A 22,982-nucleotide genomic window follows, 5' to 3' on the forward strand; every position below is an offset into this window, starting at 1 on the left:
GACGTCATGGACCCACCCGCTCGCTGCCTTCCCCAACTCCCATTGGTCAGATTGTAAGGGGGGGGGGGGGGAGAGAGAGAGAGGGGAATATAACGCATGCGCACATCCTCTGAATCCGACTTAACATTACGTCACTACGTGCTCCCTACCCCCTCCTGGTAAACCCGGATTACAGTAATCCAGATGGGATTTGGAAAGATCTGACCCCCTGTCCCTGGTAATTCCGGATTACAGTAATCTGGATAGGATTTGGAAAGGTCTGACCCCCTGTCCCTGGTAAATCCGGATTACAGTGATCCGGATAGGATTTGGAAAGGTCTGACCCCCTGTCCCTGGTAAATCCGGATTACAGTGATCCGGATAGGATTTGGAAAGGTCTGACCCCCTGTCCCTGGTAAATCCGGATCACAGTAATCCGGATAGGATTTGGAAAGGTCTGACCCCTCCCTTGGTAAACCCGGATTACAGTAATCCGGATAGGATTTGGAAAGATCTGACTCCCTGTCCCTGGTAATTCCGGATTACAGTAATCTGGATAGGATTTGGAAAGGTCTGACCCCCTGTCCCTGGTAATTCCGGATTACAGTAATCTGGATAGGATTTGGAAAGGTCTGACCCCCTGTCCCTGGTAATTGCGGATTACAGTGATCCGGATAGGATTTGGAAAGGTCTGACCCCCTGTCCCTGGTAAATCCAGATCACAGTAATCCGGATAGGGTTTGGAAAGGTCTGACCCCCTGTCCCTGGTAAATCTGGATCACAGTAATCCGGATAGGATTTGGAAAGGTCTGACCCCCTGTCCCTGGTAAATCCGGATTACAGTAATCCGGATAGGATTTGGAAAGGTCTGACCCCCTGTCCCTGGTAAATCCGGATCACAGTAATCCGGATAGGATTTGGAAAGGTCTGACCCCCTGTCCCTGGTAAATCCGGATAGGATTTGGAAAGGTCTGACCCCCTGTCCCTGGTAAATCCGGATTACAGTAATCTGGATAGGATTTGGAAAGGTCTGACCCCCTGTCCCTGGTAAATCCGGATCACAGTAATCCGGATAGGATTTGGAAAGGTCTGACCCCCTGCCCTTGGTAAATCCGGATCACAGTAATCCGGATAGGATTTGGAAAGGTCTGACCCCCTGTCCCTGGTAAATCCGGATAGGATTTGGAAAGGTCTGACCCCCTGTCCCTGGTAAATCCGGATTACAGTAATCCGGATAGGATTTGGAAAGGTCTGACCCCCTGTCCCTGGTAAATCCGGATTACAGTAATCCGGATAGGATTTGGAAAGGTCTGACCCCCTGTCCCTGGTAAATCCGGATCACAGTAATCCGGATAGGATTTGGAAAGGTCTGACCCCCTGTCCCTGGTAAATCCGGATTACAGTGATCCGGATAGGATTTGGAAAGGTCTGACCCCCTGTCCCTGGTAAATCCGGATCACAGTAATCCGGATAGGATTTGGAAAGGTCTGACCCCCTGTCCCTGGTAAATCCGGATTACAGTAATCCGGATAGGATTTGGAAAGGTCTGACCCCCTGTCCCTGGTAATTCCGGATTACAGTGATCCGGATAGGATTTGGAAAGGTCTGACCCCCTGTCCCTGGTAAATCCGGATCACAGTAATCTGGATAGGATTTGGAAAGGTCTGACCCCCTGTCCCTGGTAATTCCGGATTACAGTGATCCGGATAGGATTTGGAAAGGTCTGACCCCCTGTCCCTGGTAAATCCGGATCACAGTAATCCGGATAGGATTTGGAAAGGTCTGACCCCCTGTCCCTGGTAAATCTGGATTACAGTAATCTGGATAGGATTTGGAAAGGTCTGACCCCCTGTCCCTGGTAAATCCGGATCACAGTAATCCGGATAGGATTTGGAAAGGTCTGACCCCCTGCCCTTGGTAAATCCGGATCACAGTGATCCAGATGGGATTTGGAAAGGTCTGACCCCCTGCCCTTGGTAAATCCGGATCACAGTAATCCGGATAGGATTTGGAAAGGTCTGACCCCCTGTCCCTGGTAAATCCGGATAGGATTTGGAAAGGTCTGACCCCCTGCCCTTGGTAAATCCGGATTACAGTAATCCGGATAGGATTTGGAAAGGTCTGACCCCCTGTCCCTGGTAAATCCGGATTACAGTAATCCGGATAGGATTTGGAAAGGTCTGACCCCCTGTCCCTGGTAAATCCGGATTACAGTGATCCGGATAGGATTTGGAAAGGTCTGACCCCCTGTCCCTGGTAAATCCGGATTACAGTGATCCGGATAGGATTTGGAAAGGTCTGACCCCCTGTCCCTGGTAATTCCGGATTACAGTAATCCGGATAGGATTTGGAAAGGTCTGACCCCCTGTCCCTGGTAAATCCGGATTACAGTGATCCGGATAGGATTTGGAAAAGTTTGATTCGGCTTCATTCCCGTTAATTAACGGGGCTGGATTGGGGTTGGCGCAGGCGCACTAAGGAATAGGGGAAAATATTTTTAAATCTCAGGCGCTCAGTCAATTCAATCGATTATTAAGCACACCTCAATCATTAGTTTGTTTATCGAGTTAACTGGTCTCATCAGCTGCATATTTCTGATTATTTCTCTTTCTTTCACCAAGAATCCTTTCTGTCTGAGAACGGTCGAAGCTCACAGCCCAATGTATTGTGGGAAATATAGTTCATCGCTTGACTGAGGTATTTCTGCATCACTCATTTCAGGAAATATATTTGTTTCAACCCAGTTACTTGACGAGAATAATGATCTTGTTTTATCGCTGGACAAAAATTTCGAACGCTGCAGGTGTTTGACGCAAGAGCAGCCTACTGGATGGCGCAGGCGCACTCGGCCTATCTGCACCCGGGCCCGGGCTCTGCGCAGGCGCAATATTGCTCTCCGGCTCCGGGTCGAGCCCCTGCGCCGACGCACCGCCGCGACGCAGCACCAGGCCCGTTCTCCGCGCAGGCGCACTGTAGCTATTTGCTTTGCGCAAGTGCGCTGGAGCACCCATTACCTTTGGTATGGGGGGAGGCGGCCCTGCTTTTAGCGCAGGCGCAGAATGATGTGTTCAGGTTCCTGGCGCAGGCGCGGTGGGTTTGGCGGGCGGGCTGGTTGGTAAGGGAACGGCGCTAAGGCTGTTGCAGTTACCAAGGGAGACGGTGTGAAGCTGTGGAGGGGCAAAGAGTGTCCAGGTGGGAATATTAGCCTGACACCGATAGGAACGCAGGCGACAGCAGCACAGGTAAAGATAATTTCCCCAATCGGGGGGGGGGGGGGGGGGGGGTGCTGCCTGTCACTTTCCAGTTGAAAGTGTGACAGGTGAAAGTTAGTCCCAGGCTGGGCGGTTTATATAGGCCCGGGGCCCGCGGAGCGCTCTGTCCCGGTCAGTGCAGTAACAAACCTGGAGGATCACTGTCTCATAGATTCCAGCACTGCCTTCACTACCCCAACTCCGGCCATTGGAAGATTTGTCCTGTAACATTGGTTTATTTGGTACTATTGAATATTCCTTAAAGCTGCCTTTGATTACAGTTTTTCTATGTGTATATATGTATACAGACATATACACCTGTGTGTGTGTATATATATATCCTATATGTATTTAACGTGTAAGTTAAATTCAAGAAAGCTTCTAGGCCCATTCAATCTCTTACTACCAGAAGAGGATCTTACAGAGATATAAAAGTTACCATAAGGACCAGGAATGGTTGGACCCTGTCACTGCAGGTAGATACAAATGGATAAACTCCAGAATCATTTAAAGGAGACATTGGTGGTGTTTTTTGAGGAACGGCTAAACTGCTCACAGTTCCATGATCATCCTGGAAACCTCTGTTTGGGGCATTATTTGCAATCAATATTAATAGCTTAGACAAAAAGACAGTAATGTATCAAAGTTTGCTGATGATACAAAGCTAAGTGGAAATGTAAACTGTGAGGACACGAGAGGCAGCAAAGAGATTTAGCCCGGTTAAATGAGTGGGCAACAAGATGGCAGATGGATTATAATGTGGGGAAGTGTGAGGCTATTCACTTTGGTTGTGAGAATAGAAAATCAGAATAGCTTAAAAGTGTGAAACCTGAAGACATTCAGAGAGCCTTGGATGTGCTTGTACAAGGAACTCAAAGGTTAGCACGCAGGCACAGCAAGCAGTTAGGAAAGCAAATTGCCTGTTGGCATTTATTACAAGGTGATTGGAGTACAGAAATAAGGAAGTCTTGCTACAATTGGATTTTAGTGAGACCACATCTGGAGTAGTGTATACAGATTTCCTCTCCATGTTTACCGAAGGATATACTTGCATTAGAGGCAATACAATGAGGGTTCGCTAGATAACTAAGATAAAAGCAAAATACTGCAGATGCTGGAAATCTGACACAAAACAAAAATAGCTGGAAAAACTCAGGCCTGACAGCATCTGCAGAGAGGAATACAGTTAACGTTTCGAGTCCGTATGACTCGAAACATTAACTGTATTCCTCTCTACAGATGCTGTCAGACCTGCTGAGTTTTTCCAGCAATTTTTGTTTTTGTTTCACTAGATAACTTCTTGGATGAGAGTATTGTCCTATTATAGGCGAAGTAAATTGGGCCTATATTCTCTGGGATTTGGAAGGATGAGAGATTATCTCTTTTAAACATGCAAGATTCTGATGGGGCTTGACAGTAAATACTGAGATGTTGTTTTCCCCTGGCTGGATAATCTAGAACACAGTCTCAGGATAAGATGCCAATCATTTAAGACTGAGATGAGAAATTTCTTCACTCAGGGGTGTGAATCTTTGGAATTTTCTACACCAGAGGGTTGTAGATGCTCCCTAGACTTGAACTTGCATCTTTCTTTAGTTTCCCTCCTATATCCTTTCATGCCCTCTCTGAGTTCATCTTATCCAAGGGACCCACTTCCTGTTCCCTTTGATCCTATTCCTGCTAAACTGCTGACCACCCAACATCATCTCCTGGTTAAAAACAAAAAACTGCGGATGCTGGAAATCCAAAACAAAAACAGAATTACCTGGAAAAACTCAGCAGGTCTGGCAGCATCGGCAGAGAAGAAAAGAGTTGACGTTTCGAGTCCTCATGACCCTTCGACAGAACTTGAGTTCGAGTCCAAGAAAGAGTTGAAATATAAGCTGGTTTAAAGTGTGTGTGTGTGGGGGGCGGAGAGATAGAGAGACAGAGAGATGGGGGGGGGTGTGTGTGGTTGTAGGGACAAACAAGCAGTGATAGAAGCAGATCATCAAAAGATGTCAATGACAATAGTACAATAGAACACATAGGTGTTAAAGTTAAAGTTGGTGATATTATCTAAACGAATGTGCTAATTAAGAATGGATGGTAGGGCACTCAAGGTATAGCTCTAGTGGGGGTTTTTTTAAATTTTTTTATAATGGAAATAGGTGGGAAAAGGAAAATCTTTATAATTTATTGGAAAAAAAAGGGAAGGGGGAAACAGAAAGGGGGTGGGGATGGGGGAGGGAGCTCACGACCTAAAGTTGTTGAATTCAATATTCAGTCCGGATGGCTGTAAAGTGCCTAGTCGGAAGATGAGGTGTTGTTCCTCCAGTTTGCGTTGGGCTTCACTGGAACAATGCAGCAAGCCAAGGACAGACATGTGGGCAAGAGAGCAGGGTGGAGTGTTAAAATGGCAAGCGACAGGGAGGTTTGGGTCATTCTTGCGGACAGACCGCAGGTGTTCTGCAAAGCGGTCGCCCAGTTTACGTTTGGTCTCTCCAATGAAGAGGAGACCACATTGGGAGCAACGAATGCAGTAGACTAAGTTGGGGGAAATGCAAGTGAAATGCTGCTTCACTTGAAAGGAGTGTTTGGGTCCTTGGACGGTGAGGAGAGATGAAGTGAAGGGGCAGGTGTTGCATCTTTTGCGTGGTCATGGGGTGGTGCCATAGGAGGGGGTTGAGGAGTAGGGGGTGATGGAGGAGTGGACCAGGGTGTCCCGGAGGGAGCGATCCCTACGGAATGCCGATAAGGGGGGTGAAGGGAAGATGTGTTTGGTGGTGGCATCATGCTGGAGTTGGCGGAAATGGCGGAGGATGATCCTTTGAATGCGGAGGCTGGTGGGGTGATAAGTGAGGACAAGGGGGACCCTATCATGTTTCTGGGAGGGAGGAGAAGGCGTGAGGGCGGATGCGCGGGAGATGGGCCGGACACGGTTGAGGGCCCTGTCAACGACCGTGGGTGGAAAACCTTGGTTAAGGAAGAAGGAGGACATGTCAGAGGAACTGTTTTTGAATGTAGCATCATCGGAACAGATGCGACGGAGGCGAAGGAACTGAGAGAATGGGGTGGAGTCCTTACAGGCGACCGCTTTGCAGAACACCTGCGGTCTGTCCGCAAGAATGACCCAAACCTCCCTGTCGCTTGCCATTTTAACACTCCACCCTGCTCTCTTGCCCACATGTCTGTCCTTGGCTTGCTGCATTGTTCCAGTGAAGCCCAACGCAAACTGGAGGAACAACACCTCATCTTCCGACTAGGCACTTTACAGCCATCCGGACTGAATATTGAATTCAACAACTTTAGGTCGTGAGCTCCCTCCCCCATCCCCACCCCCTTTCTGTTTCCCCCTTCCTTTTTTTCCCCAATAAATTATAAAGATTTTCCTTTTCCCACCTATTTCCATTATCAAAAAATTAAAAAAAACCCCCACTAGAGCTATACCTTGAGTGCCCTACCATCCATTCTTAATTAGCACATTCGTTTAGATCATATCACCAACTTTAACTTTAACACCTATGTGTTCTATTGTACTATTGTCGTTGACATCTTTTGATGATCTGCTTCTATCACTGCTTGTTTGTCCCTACAACCACACACACCACCCCCCCCCCCCCTACCTCTCTGTCTCTCTATCTCTCCGCCCCCCCACACACACACTTTAAACCAGCTTATATTTCAACTCTTTCTTGGACTCGAACTCAAGTTCTGTCGAAGGGTCATGAGGACTCGAAACGTCAACTCTTTTCTTCTCCGCCGCTGCTGCCAGACCTGCTGAGTTTTTCCAGGTAATTCTGTTTTTGTTTTTTATCATCTCCTGGTTCCCCTGTTAGCTGATCATGTTAATGGTGTTGTCGCTCTCTCGCTTAATGATGGAGGAGCCCAGCACATTAGTGCAAAAGATAAGGCTGAAGCATTTGCTACAATCTTCAGCTGGAAGTGCCGAGTGGATGATCCATTGCGGCCTCCTCTGGAGGACCCCAGCATTACAGATGCCAATCTAGAGCCAATTAGATTCACTTGACATGCTATCAAATGGATACTGCAAAGGCCATGGGGCCTGGCAATAGTACTGAAGTCTTGTGCTGCAGAACTTGCCGTGCCCCTAGCCAAGCTGTTCCAGTGCAGCTACGACACTGGCATCTACCCGGCTATGTGGAAAATTGCCCAGGTATGTCCTGTACACAAAAATCAGGACAAATCCAACCCGGCCAATTACCGCCCCTTCAGTCTACTCTCCATTATCAGTAAAGTAATGGAAGGGGTCATCAACAGTGCTATCAAGCAGCACCTGCTTAGCATTAACCTGCTCACTGATGCCCATTTTGGGTTCTGCCAGGGCCACTCAGCTCCTGACCTCATTACAGCATTGGTTCAAACATGGACAAAAGAGCTGAGCTCCGGAGGTGAGTTGAGAATGACTGCCCTTGACATAAGGCCTCATTTGACTGAGTGTGGCATCAAGGACCCTGAGCAAAACTGGAGTCAGTGGGAATCAGGGAAAACCGTCCAATGGTTGGAGTCATATGGAGCACAAAGGAAGATGGTTGTGGTTGTTGGAGGTCAGTCATCTCAGCTCTGGGACATCACTGCAGGAGTTCCTCAGGGTAGTGTCCTCAGCCCAACTATCTTCAGCTGCTTCATCAATGACCTTCCATCATAAGGTCAGAAGTGGGGATGTTCACTGATGATTCACTGATGATTGCACAATGTTCAGCACCATTCACGAATCCTCAGATACTGAAGCAGTCCATGTCCAAATGCAGCAAGACTTGGACAATATCCAGGCTTGGGCTGACAAGTGGCAAGTAATATTTGCGCCACACAAGTGTCAGGGAATGACCATCTCCAACAAGAGAGAATCCAACCATCGCCCCTTGACCTTCATTGGCATTACCTTTACTGAATCCCTGACTATCAACATCCTGGGGGTTACCATTGACCAGAAACTGAACTGGACTAGCCATATAAATACTGTGGCTACAAGAGCAGGCTAGGAATTGTGCTACAAGTAACTCACCTCCTGACTCCCCAAAGCCTGTCCACTGTTGACAAGGCACAAGTCAGGAGTGTGATGGAATACTCCCCACTTACCTGGATGAGTGCAGCTCCCACAACACTCAAGAAGCTTGACACTGTGCAGGACAAAGCAGCCCGCTTGATTGGTACCACATCCATCAACATTCACTCCTTCCACCAACGACCTGCAGTAGCAGCAGTGGGTACCATCTACAAGATGCACTGCAGGGATTCACCAAGGCTCCTGAGACAGCAACTTCCAAACTCTCAACATGTCCATCTGAGAAGGACAAGGGCAGCAGATAGATGGGAACACCACCATCTGGAAGATCCCCTCCAAGCCACTCACCATCCTGACTTGGAAATATATCACCGTTCCTTCACTATCGCTGGGTCAAAATCCTGGAACTCCCTCCCTAACAGCACTGTGGGTGTACGTACACCACATGGATTGCAGCGGTTCAAGAAGGCAGCTCACCACCACCTTCTCAAGAGCAACTAGAGATGGGCAATAAATGCTGGCCCAGCCAGTGAAGCCCACATCCCATGAATGAATAAAAAAAAAACTCTTGACCGCACTGTCACAAGAAATAGGAGCAGGAGGAGACCACACGGCGCGTCAAGCCTGCTCCACCATTCAATGTGATCGGGGTTAATTTGGGCTTCAACTCCACTTTCCTGCCCGCTTCCCATATCCCTTGATTATCTGAGAGACCAAAAACCTGTCTATCCCAGCCTTTAATGTATTCAATGATGGAGCATCCACAACCCTCAGGGGTAGAGAATTCCAAAGAGTCACATCCCTTTGAGTGAAGTAATTTCTCCTCATCTCAGCCCTAAACAATTGACCTGAGATTGTGCTTCCATTTTTTAGACTCCCCAACTGTCAGAAACAATCTGTGTCTATCCTATGGAGTTCCTTCAGAATCTTGTATGCTTCAATGAGATCCCCTCTTGTTCATCTAAACTCCAGAGAATAGAAGACCAATTTACTTATCCTCTCATCATAGGACAACCCCCTCATCCTGGGAACCTATCAAGTGATCCTTTGCTGTGCTGCCTCCAATGTTAGCATATCTTTTAAAAGTGGAGACCAAAACTGCACACTGTATTCCAGCACCAGTTCCCTGTACAATTGTAACAGACTTTTTTATTCTTGTCCTCCAATCTCCTTGCAATAAAGGCCAACTTGCCATTTGCCTTCCTAATTGCTTGTTGCAGCTGCATGCTAACTTTCTGCATTCCTTGTATGAGCACACCCAAGTCCATTTGAACATCAACATTTACAAATTTCACACCTTTTAAAAAAATATTCTGCTTTCCTATTCTTACAATCAAAGTGAATAACTTACACTTCCCCACATTATACTCCATCTGTCATCTTGTTGCCCACACACCTAACCTGTCTATATCTCTTTGCAGCCTCTCTGTTTCCTCCCCAAAGCTTACCTTCCCACTTAGCTTGGTATCATCAGCAAACTCAGATGAAGAGATGGTGAATAATGTATCTAAATCATTAATATAGATTGTAAATAGCTGAGGCCTCAGCACTGATCCTTGCAGTGCTCCATAATTCATTGCCTGCCAACTTGAAAAAGCCCTGTTCATGTTCTTGTAAACTACCCTCCCATCCCCAAGCTCCCTTTCCTCTCCAAAGTCCTTGATTGTGTTGTTGCTTCTGAAATCCATGCCCATCTTTCCTGGAACTCACTCCATTGTTTGAATTCCTGGGGTTTGCCCCTGTCACAGTACTGTAACAGCTCTTATCAAAGTCGCAAATGACACCCTATGTAATTGTGACAAAATATCCCCCCTCATCCTTGTCCACCTGTCTGCAGACTTTTGACATGGTTGACCATACCATCCTCCTCCAACAACTCTATATTGTCATCCAGCTGGATGGGACTGCACTCCTCTGGTTCCATTCTCCTATATTTAGTTGAGTCCAGAGTATTACTTGCAATGGTTTCTTTTCCTGCTCCCGCAATGTTATCTCTGGTGTCCCCCAGTGGTCTATCCCTGGTCCCCTCCTATTTCTCATCTGCATCTCACTGGCATCATCCAAAGGCACAGCGTTCGTTTTCACATGTACGCTGACGACACCCAGCTCTACCTCACTATGTCTTCTCTCAACTCCTTCACTGTTGCTAAATTATCAGACTGCTTATCCGACATCCAGTACTGGATGAGGAGAAATTTTCTTCAGTTAAATATTGGGAAGACTGAAGCCATTGTTTTCAGTCCCTGCTACAAAATCCATTCTCTAGCCAATGACTCCATCCCTCTCCCTGTGACTAAACCAGTCTGTTCACAGCTTTAGTGTCACATTTAATCGAGATGAGTTTCCCACCACGCATTCACGTCATCGCTGAGACTGCCTATTTCCTCTGGAACATCATCCTGATTCAGCTCAACTGCTACTGAAATCCTCATTCATGCCTTTGTTACCTCCAGATCCAATTATTCCAATGAACTGCTGGATGGTCTCCCACATTCTATCCGATGTAAACATGAGGTCATCCAAAACTCTGCTGCCCTTGTCTTAACTCCCACCAAGTCCCTTTCCCCTATCATCCCTGTGTTCACTGTGTTCATTGGCTCCCAGGATTTTAAAATTCTCAACCTTGTTTCAAATCTCTCCATGACCTTGCCCCTTCTGATATCTTGAATCTCCTCCTGTCTCACAACCATACAAGATCTCTGCAGTCCTCTAATTCTGGTGTGATCAGCCTGAAATGGGTTCTATGCCAAAAGATAATGGGAGGGGTGACTAAAAGCTTAGTCAAAGAGATGGGTTTTAAATTGGGTCTTGAAAGAGGTGAAGTAGAGTGGTTTAGGGAAGGAATTCTAGAGCATGTGGGCAAGGGGGTCGAAGGTATCTTTGTCGATGGTGGAATGAAGGAGGGAGGTGCACAGGAGGCCAGGCAGGCTTTGAACTCAGGTTCCACAAGAAATAGGAACAGGAGGAGACCACGTGACCCATCGAGCCTGCTCTGCCATTCAGTACGATCACGGTTGATCTTGGGCTTCAACTCCACTTCCCTGCCTGCTCCCCATATCGTTCAATTCCCTGAGAGACCAAAAAATCTGTCCGTCCCTAGCTTTAAAATGTATTCAATGAAGGAGCATCCATAGCCCTCTGGATATGAAAAACTTGAGTTTCACCGATTGCACCATCTGCCTCCCCTTTTGAGTATTTGAGGGATTTTAAATTCAGCCAGTGCCCCAAACAAATGCCATTCATTATACAGATCAATACTTCCTGTCAAGTCATGTGAGCAATGTTTGTTTGGCGTTGCATCATTGTTAAAATAAGAATGCATGACTGAAAAATCAAATCAATAAATGCACCATTCATATAAAACACGGTGCAGAAGACTTACAATGATCTTTGACATAATGTAAGACTTTCAGGAAGTAGGATGTTCCTTGTTCATAAATGAATGATTGGAATTGTTGGATTGGTCAAATCTGCTACTTGTGCTTGGAAATCTCACTACTGAAGGTGCCAAGATGGCTTGCACTGGGTGAATTGACCTCCACTGTCTGAAATCTCATCTCCAGTGTGTGCTATCTCCTGATTTTTTACAATTGCACTCGGCACCTCTGGATTATGAAAGGAAGAAGTCAACCAGGCTTTTCATTCCTGTTAAGCGGTTACCCCATACTGTAAAGTGCAAGTGTGGGTGTCTGGTGAAAATAGCATTGACTTTGGTGCCCTCTATGGTCAAATTGCCACCTGATGCTCACTGCTTTTGAAATTTTACAGAAAATACTGGTGGCACTGTACCCCAGAAAGAATTAACACTTTAAGGAGAGAGAGTTAAACACAATTATTTGACTTCACTGTCCTTGCTGCTGATGACTCTGAATGATGGAATGTGACAATGTGTATAGTTTAAGGAATGAAATATGAATCAGACAACCAGTGAGTTAACCAGTTTTCCTAGAGTTTCCTATGGGCTGGGGGTAGGGCGGAGAAATAGGGCTGACTGAATTACTCTGGGAATGACATAGACTCGGCCGAATGGCCACCTTGTATGTTGTTATGACTCTGATTACAGGTTACTCAGTGAGGTGCTTAGATAACTGTCACAATGCGTGTTCCATTACCAGACTCTATGAAGCAATGGTTGGGACCACCCTGTTAGATGCCTATTGCTTCGCCCCCTTCCATTTGTACTTTAGCACAATAGTTTTCTGATCTACCTTGCTCACAGCCTCAATATCAGGTGAACAAATCTGTGTCTGCATGGTGCCCCTGAGTATATTTGTGCAGAATGCTTGCATGAAGGAGCATGTAGACATTTAAAAAAAAAAGTTTTTTTTTTGCTCTTCCAAAGCCTCCTGTTTTTTTTTCTCTAACTCTCCATTATGTTGAGATTAATACTCATTGCAACATTAACTCTTGAACTCCTTTTCCAGTATATCAGAGTTCTTTAGTTTTAACTTGCTAGGTTGTGGGCTACACTGACAAGTCTGGTAGCAACTATGGAGGGAGATACAGAGTTAACATTTCAGGCTGTGACCTCAGAATGGCTCTCAAACTGGGGTCTGTTTGATGCAGAATCGGTCTGTGGGTGGGCAGCATGGCCGATCTCACTGGACACCATGCTCAAGAGTTAACGAGTGAGCCGGCAGTCAGAGATGTGACCTGTTCCCCCTGTGTTTCTGCTCTTCCCATGCTCCTGTACATTCGGAATTTCTGCTTTCCTTCCTGCGCAGCAAGGCTAAGAGTTTCACAAAAGTTTCTCACAAAGGGCAGTTGGATTAAATCTTTAGTAAATGCAGGCCAGTGGAGTTTGGAATCTTTTTCCAGCTGGCATCACACTTGGCATAGCTGATATTTTACTCTTGCCAGCCTGTCGCATTTAACGGTATTCAGACAGTTCTGAATAGATATTACAGATACAAATCAGTTGATATTCGCAATGTACTTCCAATATCTCATTGTTCAATACACTTACCTTTTGCTTACTGATTATCCAGCTTTGCCCTATGATGCTCTGTAATCAAGACTATATGAAACGTTGTTTCAAGTGGATCAAATTGCAGCCCCTGAAGTTTGATCTGCTCTAATTCCCATGGCTGTTACACTCAGACTTGCATTATTCTATTGACACTGGAGAATGAACATCACTGCCTTTACTGAGCACACAACAAGATTTGTTTTTTAATATTTCCTCCTCTATTTGATCTATTACTCTTGTTAATAGCTTAACTCAAACTTGGAGAATACAATGATCGTTAACTGTTGTGTTTTTACCTATAAATTTATAATGAGGGATAACAATGGTTGTGCAAGTTCCTATTCTTTTTGGCACTTAAATAGTGTATAGGGATAACTATAGTTGTCAGCTGTTTAGTCAGCCACTTATCTGTTCAGTTAAAGTTTTCATTGCTTTGAATCACAGATTCACTCCATCATAGGCTCACCCATTTCACTGTATGGTTAGCATGTCTGCATGCCCTTTCCCTGAGTCATGTTGTGTTTTTAAGTTGTTATGATTTCCCTTTTACAGTTCTGCTCCGCTTCACCAGCCTCGTCTCCCTTCTGACCAGCTTGTTCTGCTTTCTATATCTGCACTGCAATTTTATTTTGTTTGAATTTGCAGCATGAAGTAGAAGTGTTTTATTGTCGCAAATGCATTACTCTCTCACACACCCCCTTTAAGACTCTGGTGCAGAATTTTATTTTAATGTTAGTGACAATGCCTTGAGTTCACCTTGTCTGACACTCCCACCAGTAATGCCAAAGTACTGTTTGTTCATTGCTTTTTTATAGAATTCATAGAACTGGACAGCATTGAAGGAGGATATTTAGTCCATTATGTCTGTGCTGGCTGATTGAAAGAGCTATACAATTAGTCCCACTCCCTTTACTTTTTCTCTTTAGCCAAGTTCTTAGAGGACTGAGGACTAGAATTCAAGGGTTAGAAGTCATGCTTCAGCTATAGAAAGCCCTGTTTAGACCACACCTGATGTACTGTGAGCAGTGTTTTATTAAAATATTTATTCAAGAGATGAGAAGGCCATTGGTAGGCCAGCAATTGTTACCCATCACTAATTAACCTTGAGAAAGTGGTGGGGAGTTGCCTTTTTAAGTTGCTGCAGTCCCTATTTCTGGGCACACCCACAGTGCACTATTTTGGAAAAGTGCAAGGGAGTCATATCCTGTGTCCTGACGCCAATACTTATCCCTCAATCAACATCACAAAAACAGATGATCTGGTCATTATCACATTGCTGTTTGTGGGAGTTTGCTGTGTGCATATTGGCTGCCATGTTTCTTACATTGCAACAGTGACTGCACTCCAAAAGTACTTCATTGGCTGTGAAGTACTTTGGGATGACCAGTGGTTATGAAAGGTGCTATAGAACTGCAAATCTTTTTTTGCTTTTAATCATTGAAGACTTTACCATGATAGTCGCAGCAGTTTGATTAGTTATTTGGCACAGTAACATATCGATAATGTGTACCTTTGGGATTGTCCTCGCATCATAAACCAAATTGGAGTCTATAAATTATTAATTTCTAGACTTTCCAACCTGTTCCTTACTTTTCTTTACTCATTTGAGCTGTGTAATTAAAAAAAATCTAGTACATCAGTTATTGCAGAGATTTTAAGCCATGCTATAAAATTGTAACTCAAAGGAGGGGTAGGGGAGGTCCTTATTACATAGAACTCCACTCTGCCTTGTAAAATCATGGAATCATAGAATGATTATTGCACAGGAGGAGGCCATTTTGCCCATTGTGTCCATTGCCAGATCCCTCTAAGTACAACTCGGTTCCACTCCTGTCTTTTCCCCATAACCCTACAATTTTATTCACAGATTAATGTTTGTAGTGGAAACCATCAACATAACTGGTAGGGTCAGGCAGGAGGAATAATTATTATAGAAAACAAGATTGGACATGCTTCAAAAAGCCCCAATTGCTTAATATTCTGACCGGTGTCTTTTTTGTTTTCCCAGTGAAGATGGTTGAATGGATTACCTGGTGTGGAGCGGCCTGAAGTGGAGCACAATGGATATGTTGGCTCTGCCAGGAAGGTGACACCTTCGGTAGCCCAAGTGCATCACCTGAAGCTGTTTGGCCTTGCGCTGGAGCCAGGTGGAAATGCCTGCCATAAGTCACGTGCCAGAGGATTCCTCTACTACATCCGATGAGGAGGAGCATGAGTAAGTGAGATCCATATTGGAAGTATTTAAGTCTCCCCATGACCATGCCCCTCTCTGTGTAGCCTCCTTCTGCCCTACATTTTTCCCATCTCTTACACTCTGTTCCTTTGACTCCAGCATCATGCACCCTTCCTGTTACAGCTGGTGATGATGCCATCAGCCCTAGTTCTCTAGAATTGCACAGAGTAAGGCTCTCTCTAATTTCAGGCAAGTTTAACCCCAATTTTGACAAGCCACCTGCTGCTGCACCAGCAAGGCTTTCCCATTTCTCCCATCTGTTCTGGAGAAATTCTTGTATTTGTATTACATCCAAATAGGATGTACTACCTCTTTTCAATGGTGAAAAACCTGAATGAATGGAATTCTGTTATGTTCCTGTTAATATATCCTGACAAAGTTAGTGTGTGTGGCATCGACAGCATGACGCACCCTATTGATATATGATCAATGCAGCACTCCTGTAGATCATTTTTACATATTGTTCATCGCTGCACATTTTAAGAATTCTGCCCCAATGATGAAATTGCAGAATGGTTTCCGAAGAGATAGCTTTGCTAGGAATTCTGCAGTGAGTAACTCGCCTCCTGACTCCCCAAAACCTGTCCACCATCTACAAGGCACAAGTCAGGAGTGTGATGGAATACTCTCCACTTGCCTGGATAAGTGCAACTCCCACAACATCAGGAAGCTTGACACCATCCAGGACAAAGCAGCCCGCTTGATTGGCACCACATCCACAAACATTCTCTCCCTCCACCACCGACGCATAGTAGCAGCAGTGTGTACCATCTACAAGATGCACTGCAGGAATTCACCAAGGCTCCTTAGGCAGCACCTTCCAAACCCTTGACCGCTACCATCTAGAAGGACAAGGGCAGCAGATAGATGGGAACAGTCAATGACCATCTCCAACATGAGAGAATGTAATCACCGCCCCTTGACATTCAATGGAATTACCATCACTGAATCCTCCACTACCTGGAAGTTCCCCTCCAAACCACTCACCATCCTGACTTGGAAATATATCGCTGTTTCTTCACTGTCGCCGGGTCCCTCTCTAACAGCACTGTGGGTGTACCTACACACATGGACTACAGCAGTTCAAGAGGGCAGCTCACTACCCCTTCTCAAGGGCAACTAGGGATGGGCAATAAATGCTGGTACAGCCAGCGAAGCCCACATCCCGTGAATGAATTTAAAAAAAAAGTTGCATAGAACAGAAGAGAAGCAAGCCTGCTATTTTACCTCATGTTCTATATGGCTACCAACGACATAGGGAGGACAAGGGTTGAGGCCCTGTAGTCAGAAGGGGGAAGGTTTAAAAAAAAAATCATGCACTAGCAAGTTCAGGTATGGTAGGATAAGACCAGGTACCATATGGCTGGAAAAATGTTGCAATAGGGAGGGCTTTAGATTTCTAAGGCGTTGAGACCAGTTCTACAGCAGCAGGGACCTGCTCAAGAGGGATGGGTTGCACCTCAGCACAGCTTGGGAGGGTAACTGGTGCTGTGGGGGAGAGTCTAAAATAATTTAACATGCAGATGAGCTCCAGATTGAAATATTAGGGAGGAGAAACAAGGTGAACAGAGACTGGAGAGGCTGCGGTTATACTCCTTAGAGCAGAGGAAGTTAAGTGGAGATATAATAGAAGCATTCAAAATCACAAAGGGCTTTGAGAATAAATTAGGAGAAGATTTTGAGTGACAGAAGGGTTGGTAAGCAGAGGACAGAGATTTAAGGTGATTGGCAAAGGAACCAAAGGTGACATGAGCAACTGTATTTTATAGAGTGAGTTGTTGTCTGGAATGCACTGCCTGAAAAAGTGGTGGAAGCAGATTCTGTTGTAACTTTTAAATGGAAATCGGATAAATACTTAGAGATGAAAAGTTTGTGGAGTTATGGGGAAAGAGAGAGGCATTGGATTAATTGGATAACTTTTCCAAAGGGCTGGCACAGGCATGCTGGCCTTTATGGCTCATTCTATGGTTATGGGATTTTTATTTTGAACCCTATTGTTCAGTGTCTCCTATAGAGTTTTGAATGTTTTGTGTGACATAAGCCTTCCCTGTCTTTTCTATACTCTGATAAAGGCAGTACAGTATTCAGGTTTAATCTAAAGTACAGCTGTGCAGAGTCAGCAATAAGAGCTGGAGGTGCACCAGCTGGCTGGACTGAGTGCCGAGAATAGAACTGGATTTGTGTTTATGTCACTCTGCTCTCATCCCTTTGCAGCTTCAAATGTCCTTTTGGAGAAGAAAGAACAAGTTGCATTGAGCAATCCCCTATGGTAGAGAATGGACCCTTCCTACTGTGATCAGTTTATATGCCAAAGGATAGAAGATTGCTTTATTTCACATGTCTTTGCTCTCCCCTGGTGTTTGCCTGGTAAAACACTAAGCCATGCACTCTAGAAGATCTTGACTTTGATTTCCCGTTTGTGCTTAGTTAACTGATTTCAGCCAGGAGAGCCATACAGGTGGCCTCTGCTCCTGGGTTGCGAGGGAAGCTGCCAGTTGGGGCTCCTACTCTTGATTGCTAGGGGTGCATGTGAGTCACTTACTCTGGGTGAAAACAGATTGGACTCATCTTTTCTATTACCCCTGCCCCCTCCCCCCACAGAACCCTACCCCAGTATGGATGCTTAGGAGAATTGAGCCGTGGATTAGGGAAAAGCAAACACTGGAGAGTTTTGGACAAACAGTATTTTGTGATAGTTTCTGTGCTTTGATATTTTAATTTATAATTATAGAAGAGACGGTGACAGAGTGATAAAGTTGCTGGACCTGTGATCCAGAGACCCAGGCTAACACTGATTCAAATACCACCACAGCAGCTGGTAGAATTTAAATTTAATTAATAAAATTTGGAATATAAAGCTAGCCTCAGTGACAGTGACCATGAAACAATCATCAATTGTTGTAAATCCCATTTAGTTCACTCATGTCCTTTAGGGAATGAAATCTGCCTTCCTTACCCAATCTGGCCTACATATGGCTTCAGACCCATAGTCATGTGGCTCTTAAATGGCCTCTGAAAAGCCACTCAGTTCAAGGGCAATTAAGGATGGGCAACAAATGCTGGCCTTGCCAGTGACACCCACATCACATGAAAGAGATGTCATTTAGCCCATTTTAATTTGCCTACCCTCTCCCTACTGCAGCAGCCCATTGCTTGTTAAATGATTCTCGAGTTTCTCCTGCATTACCCCATCTGGAGTCCTTGAAGCCTTGCCCAACATACATTTATTGATTTCTACTAACCTTTGTGTGGGGGGACAAAATGATTGTGATTTTGGTCCTGATTGGTCCAGCTCTAATTTGAAGCCTATGCTCCTCTGTTTTTTGATTATCCAGGCAGAAGAAATAGCTTTTCTGAATCCACCCTATCAAAACCTTTTATCATTTCAACTCATAGATCAAATCATCACTGAACCTCCTTTTTCAAGGGAATATGTGGCAAGTTTATGCAACATATCTTCATCATTGAACCCTTTAAGCCCTGGTATCATTCAGTGAATCTGCCCTACCACCCCCCTCTAAGGGTAATGTATCTTTCTGGAGGTTTGGTGCTCAATTGTAGTGCACGGGATGGAGTCTGACCAAGGCTAAGTTTAACTAAGGCACCACTTCCTCATGCATTTCAGCTCCCATAAGATAAAAGTCAATATTCCATTACCTTTTAATTACTTTTTAGACCTGTGTTACTCATTTGTAGTGATTTGTGTATGCAGATTGTCAATCTTCTAGCTCTTCCACAGGTAACACAAAAAGGAGAGATCCGAAAAATCATCCACTGGCATGTAAATATTAAGAGTGGGGTGAGTCCTATTAGGGGCCAAGAGTGTGATATATGCCTAGGCGCCAGGCAAGGCTAGAATGTTTGATTAGTGTTTTGAGCCGGCTTTTACTAAGGAAGAGGATGCAGACAAAAATATCTGTAGAAGTGGAGGTGGTTGAGGTAATGGATGGGGGGAAGTGGCAGGGATATGATAGGCAGGGATGTACTGGAAAGGCTGGATATGCTTAGAATGGGATACATTTAGACCAGATGGCTTGCATCTCATTGCTAAAGGAAGTGGGAGTGAAGATAGTGGAAGAGCTTGCCATAATCTTCAAATCTTCCCTAGATATGGAGGAGAAGCAATAGGATTGGAGAGGGGCAAATATGACATCCTTATTCAAAAAAGGATATAGGACATTTCTAGCAACAAGGTGATCAGTTTAACACCAGTAGTGGGTAAGGTTTTAGAAACTGTAATCAGGGGAAAAAAAATCAACAGACACATGGAGAGGCTTGTGTTAATTAAGGAGAGACAGCACGGGTTTGTAAAGGCAGATCATGTTTAACTAATCTAATTGAATTTTTTGATGTAACAGAAGGATGATGAAGGGAATGCAGTGGATGTTGCCCATATGCATTTTAAGAAAGGATTTGACGAAGTGCCACATAAAAGGCCGGTTAACAAAATTGAGATTTGTGGAATAGATGGGTCAGTGTCAGCTTGGATAAAAAAAATTGGCATTCTGATAAGACTTGGATATTGGAATACAGAGTACTATTTCAAAATTTGCTGATGGTACCAAACCTGAAGTTGTGGCAAACAGTGAGAATGATACAAATTGACTGGAACAGGATATGGATAGGCTAGTAGAATTGACAGACAACTGGCAGATAGAATTTAATGTTGAGAAGTGTGAGGTAATGCAGAAGGCATAGGAAGAGTTAAGATAGATTTAATGACACACTTCTAAAGAGCGTGCAGGGACAGAGGGACCTGGGTGTACATAGATCTTTGAAGGTGGTAGGACATAGAGAGAGATTAATTGGCAAAGCATATGGATCTTGGACTTTGTAAATAGAGACATTGAGTACAAAAGCAGGAAAGATATGCTGAACCTTTATAAAGTTCTGGTTTGGACAGGAACATTGCAGCCAGTTCTGGTCATCATATGCTAGGAAGAGCATTGAGGGTACTTGAGAGATTGCAGAGGAGATTTATCAGAATATTTATGAGGGATTTTAGCCACAAGGGTTTGGTTGAAGAAGCTAGGTTTGTTTTCCCTTGAGCAAAGGATATTGAGGGGAGATTTGATAGAAGTGTGCAAGATGATGACGGGTTTGGAATAAGGTAGACAAGGAAAAGCTGTTTTCATGAGCTGATGGTACAAAGACATGGGGAGATAAATTTAGGTTTTGGGCAAGGAATGTGGGGGTGTATGCGTGGGGGGAGGGGGGAGGAGGAGGATGGGGGTGGTGTGAGGAAGAACTTCATGTATGAAATGACAGTGCCCTGGCACTCTCTGCCTACAAGGGTGGTGGAAATGGAGATGATGAGTAATTTCAAAAGGAACACGATAGGTGCTTAAGAGAAATAAACTCGCAAGGCTGTGGGGATAGAGCAGCTCTACAGAGAGCAGCAATGAATTGATGGGCCGAATAACTTGCTTCTGTGCCGTTATGATTTGATGATTCTAGATCTGAGTGTCTCACTATAAAGAAAGTATTTTGATATGTCTTGGATGAATTCACATTTCCCCAGACTGAACTCTGTCTGCTACAGTGTAGATGTTGCATGAGCATGTGGAAAGAGGAAATTTAATTATGAATACTGTTGTTGGAACATGGAAAACTTTCCTCTCAGAATGTAACTGAAGCAGAGACCGTTATACCTTTTAAGGGGAGACGAGATAAAATGCTTGTAACAGAGCGATATGGTTGTGCAATTAGATTTACAAGCTGCATGGGTTTGAAAGGCGAAATTGTTTCTTCCTATAAACTCTCTGGTTCTGTGGAAGAACATAAAATGATAGAGAGAAAGAACAGGGGAAATGAAATCTGAATGGAAAGTTCCAGGTGAAGAGATAACCTGATGGGTTATGATGCCTTCTGTTTTAATTCTGAGAAGGGGGGATTTTTTATGGAGAGAGTTGTTGCATGATGCGGTTCTAAAATGAGCTTTATATTGCAGGGATCATCCATGCATTCGGTGGGCAGGCAGCAATCGGATGGTACCTACTTTAGTTTTTTATGCAGACGGTATTGTAACGAAGGATAGCACCTTGCGCTCAATTGGAGGTATGTATAATTACCGTGAGGACTGATTAACCATTCATCTGTCTGACCAAGGTGGAATTAAAGCAGTGCAGTTAAGTGAGCAAAGTTGTCTTTGCCTGTAGCTGGTACAAGGGTGCTCCAGAACAAGCTTTGAGGGTGAAGATTCAGTGTTTGCCTCATGTGTTAGTGTGTATGGAATCCTGTTAGTGTGTATGGAATCTGTTTCATCAAGCAAACAGTGAACTGAAGCAATCTAACAACACTTGGTATTGTAAATATTACCACCTTTTATCATGATCCTTGACTGATTGTTTAACTTTCATGTGATTCACAGTGTAGATGTCTTGAAAATATTAACATTTCTAAATTTAGTTCTGTTCTACTATCATAAGTTGATGGCTTAACCACAAGACCTTTGGTCTCTGGAACTCTGAAAAAACAGTTCACTTTGATACTTCTCTCTCTGGCTTTCAAAGCCTCCTTAACAGCTAATCTCTTTGACCGTGGCTTCGGTTTTCCCGCCCCTCCCTTTAAACCTTTTCATGCCTCCTGTTTTTTTGTTCCCTCTTTCCTGTTGTATAGGATTCAGAGCCCTGAAGAACACAAGAAACTACACAACAGGGATAGGTCATTCCACTCATCTAGTGCATTCCCTTCGCTATCTATGTAACTACACTATCCTGATCTCTAAACAGTCCATTCCAAAATACATGAACAGGATGATTTGAAAAGGGAAAAATTTCCAAAATGAGAAATCAATCCATTGTAAACTGGCTAACAATGCTGTTATATTGAGGAATTGCCTTACAAACATGAAAACATGTGCAACACATGAATTAGAAATAAGAGTAGGCCATTCTGTCCTCAAGTCTGTTCTGCTCTTCAATAAGATCATGGCTGATCTGATTGTGGCCTCAACTCCACATTCCGCCTACACCTGATATCCTTTGATCCCCTTGTTAGTCAACAATCTATCTATCTCTGCTTTAAAAATATTCAATGATTGCTTCTCATTCTACTAAACTCCAATGGATATAGGCCCTCTCATCCTAGTAACCAGTCGAGTGAATTTTCTCTGGATTGCTCCTAAGGTAATCATGTCCTTTCTTAAATAAGGAGACCAAAACTGAACACAGGTTCTCCAGGTGTGGTCTCACCAATGCCCTGTACAACTGTAGCAAAACGTCCCTACTTTTATATTCCATTTCCTTTGCAATGAACAGCAACATTCCTTTTGCCTTCCTAATCACTTGACATACCTGCATACTAACTTTTTGTGATTCGTGTACCAGGACAGATCCCTCTGTACCTCAGAGTTCTGCAACCTCTCTCCATTTAAATAATATGCTGCTTTTCTATTCTTCCTGCCAAAGTGGACAAATTTACATGTTCCCACATTATATTCCATCTGCCAATTTTTTGCCCACCGATTTAACCCATCTATATCCCTTTGCCGATCTCTTATGCCCTCTTGACAACGTACTTTCCTATCTATCTTTGCCTCATCAG

At 44.4% G+C, this 22,982-nt stretch overlaps 1 protein-coding gene across 1 annotated transcript in view; it reads left to right on the top strand.

Moving 5' to 3' along the window:
• The first annotated feature begins 3,092 nt into the window (after positions 1–3,092).
• LOC121292386 (tubulin polyglutamylase TTLL5-like) overlaps positions 3,093–22,982 on the top strand; it is a 266,383-nt gene continuing 246,493 nt past the window's right edge. Inside the window, exons 1-3 of the mRNA XM_041214236.1 lie at positions 3,093–3,221; positions 15,213–15,419; positions 21,388–21,494. Of these exons, the coding sequence (XP_041070170.1) occupies positions 15,358–15,419; positions 21,388–21,494 (169 nt within the window). The 5' untranslated portion in view covers positions 3,093–3,221; positions 15,213–15,357. The remainder of the gene's footprint in view (positions 3,222–15,212; positions 15,420–21,387; positions 21,495–22,982) is intronic.

The sequence above is a fragment of the Carcharodon carcharias genome, chromosome 20, assembly GCF_017639515.1.
Source record: "Carcharodon carcharias isolate sCarCar2 chromosome 20, sCarCar2.pri, whole genome shotgun sequence".
In the NCBI taxonomy this organism is placed as follows: Eukaryota; Metazoa; Chordata; class Chondrichthyes; order Lamniformes; family Lamnidae; genus Carcharodon; species Carcharodon carcharias.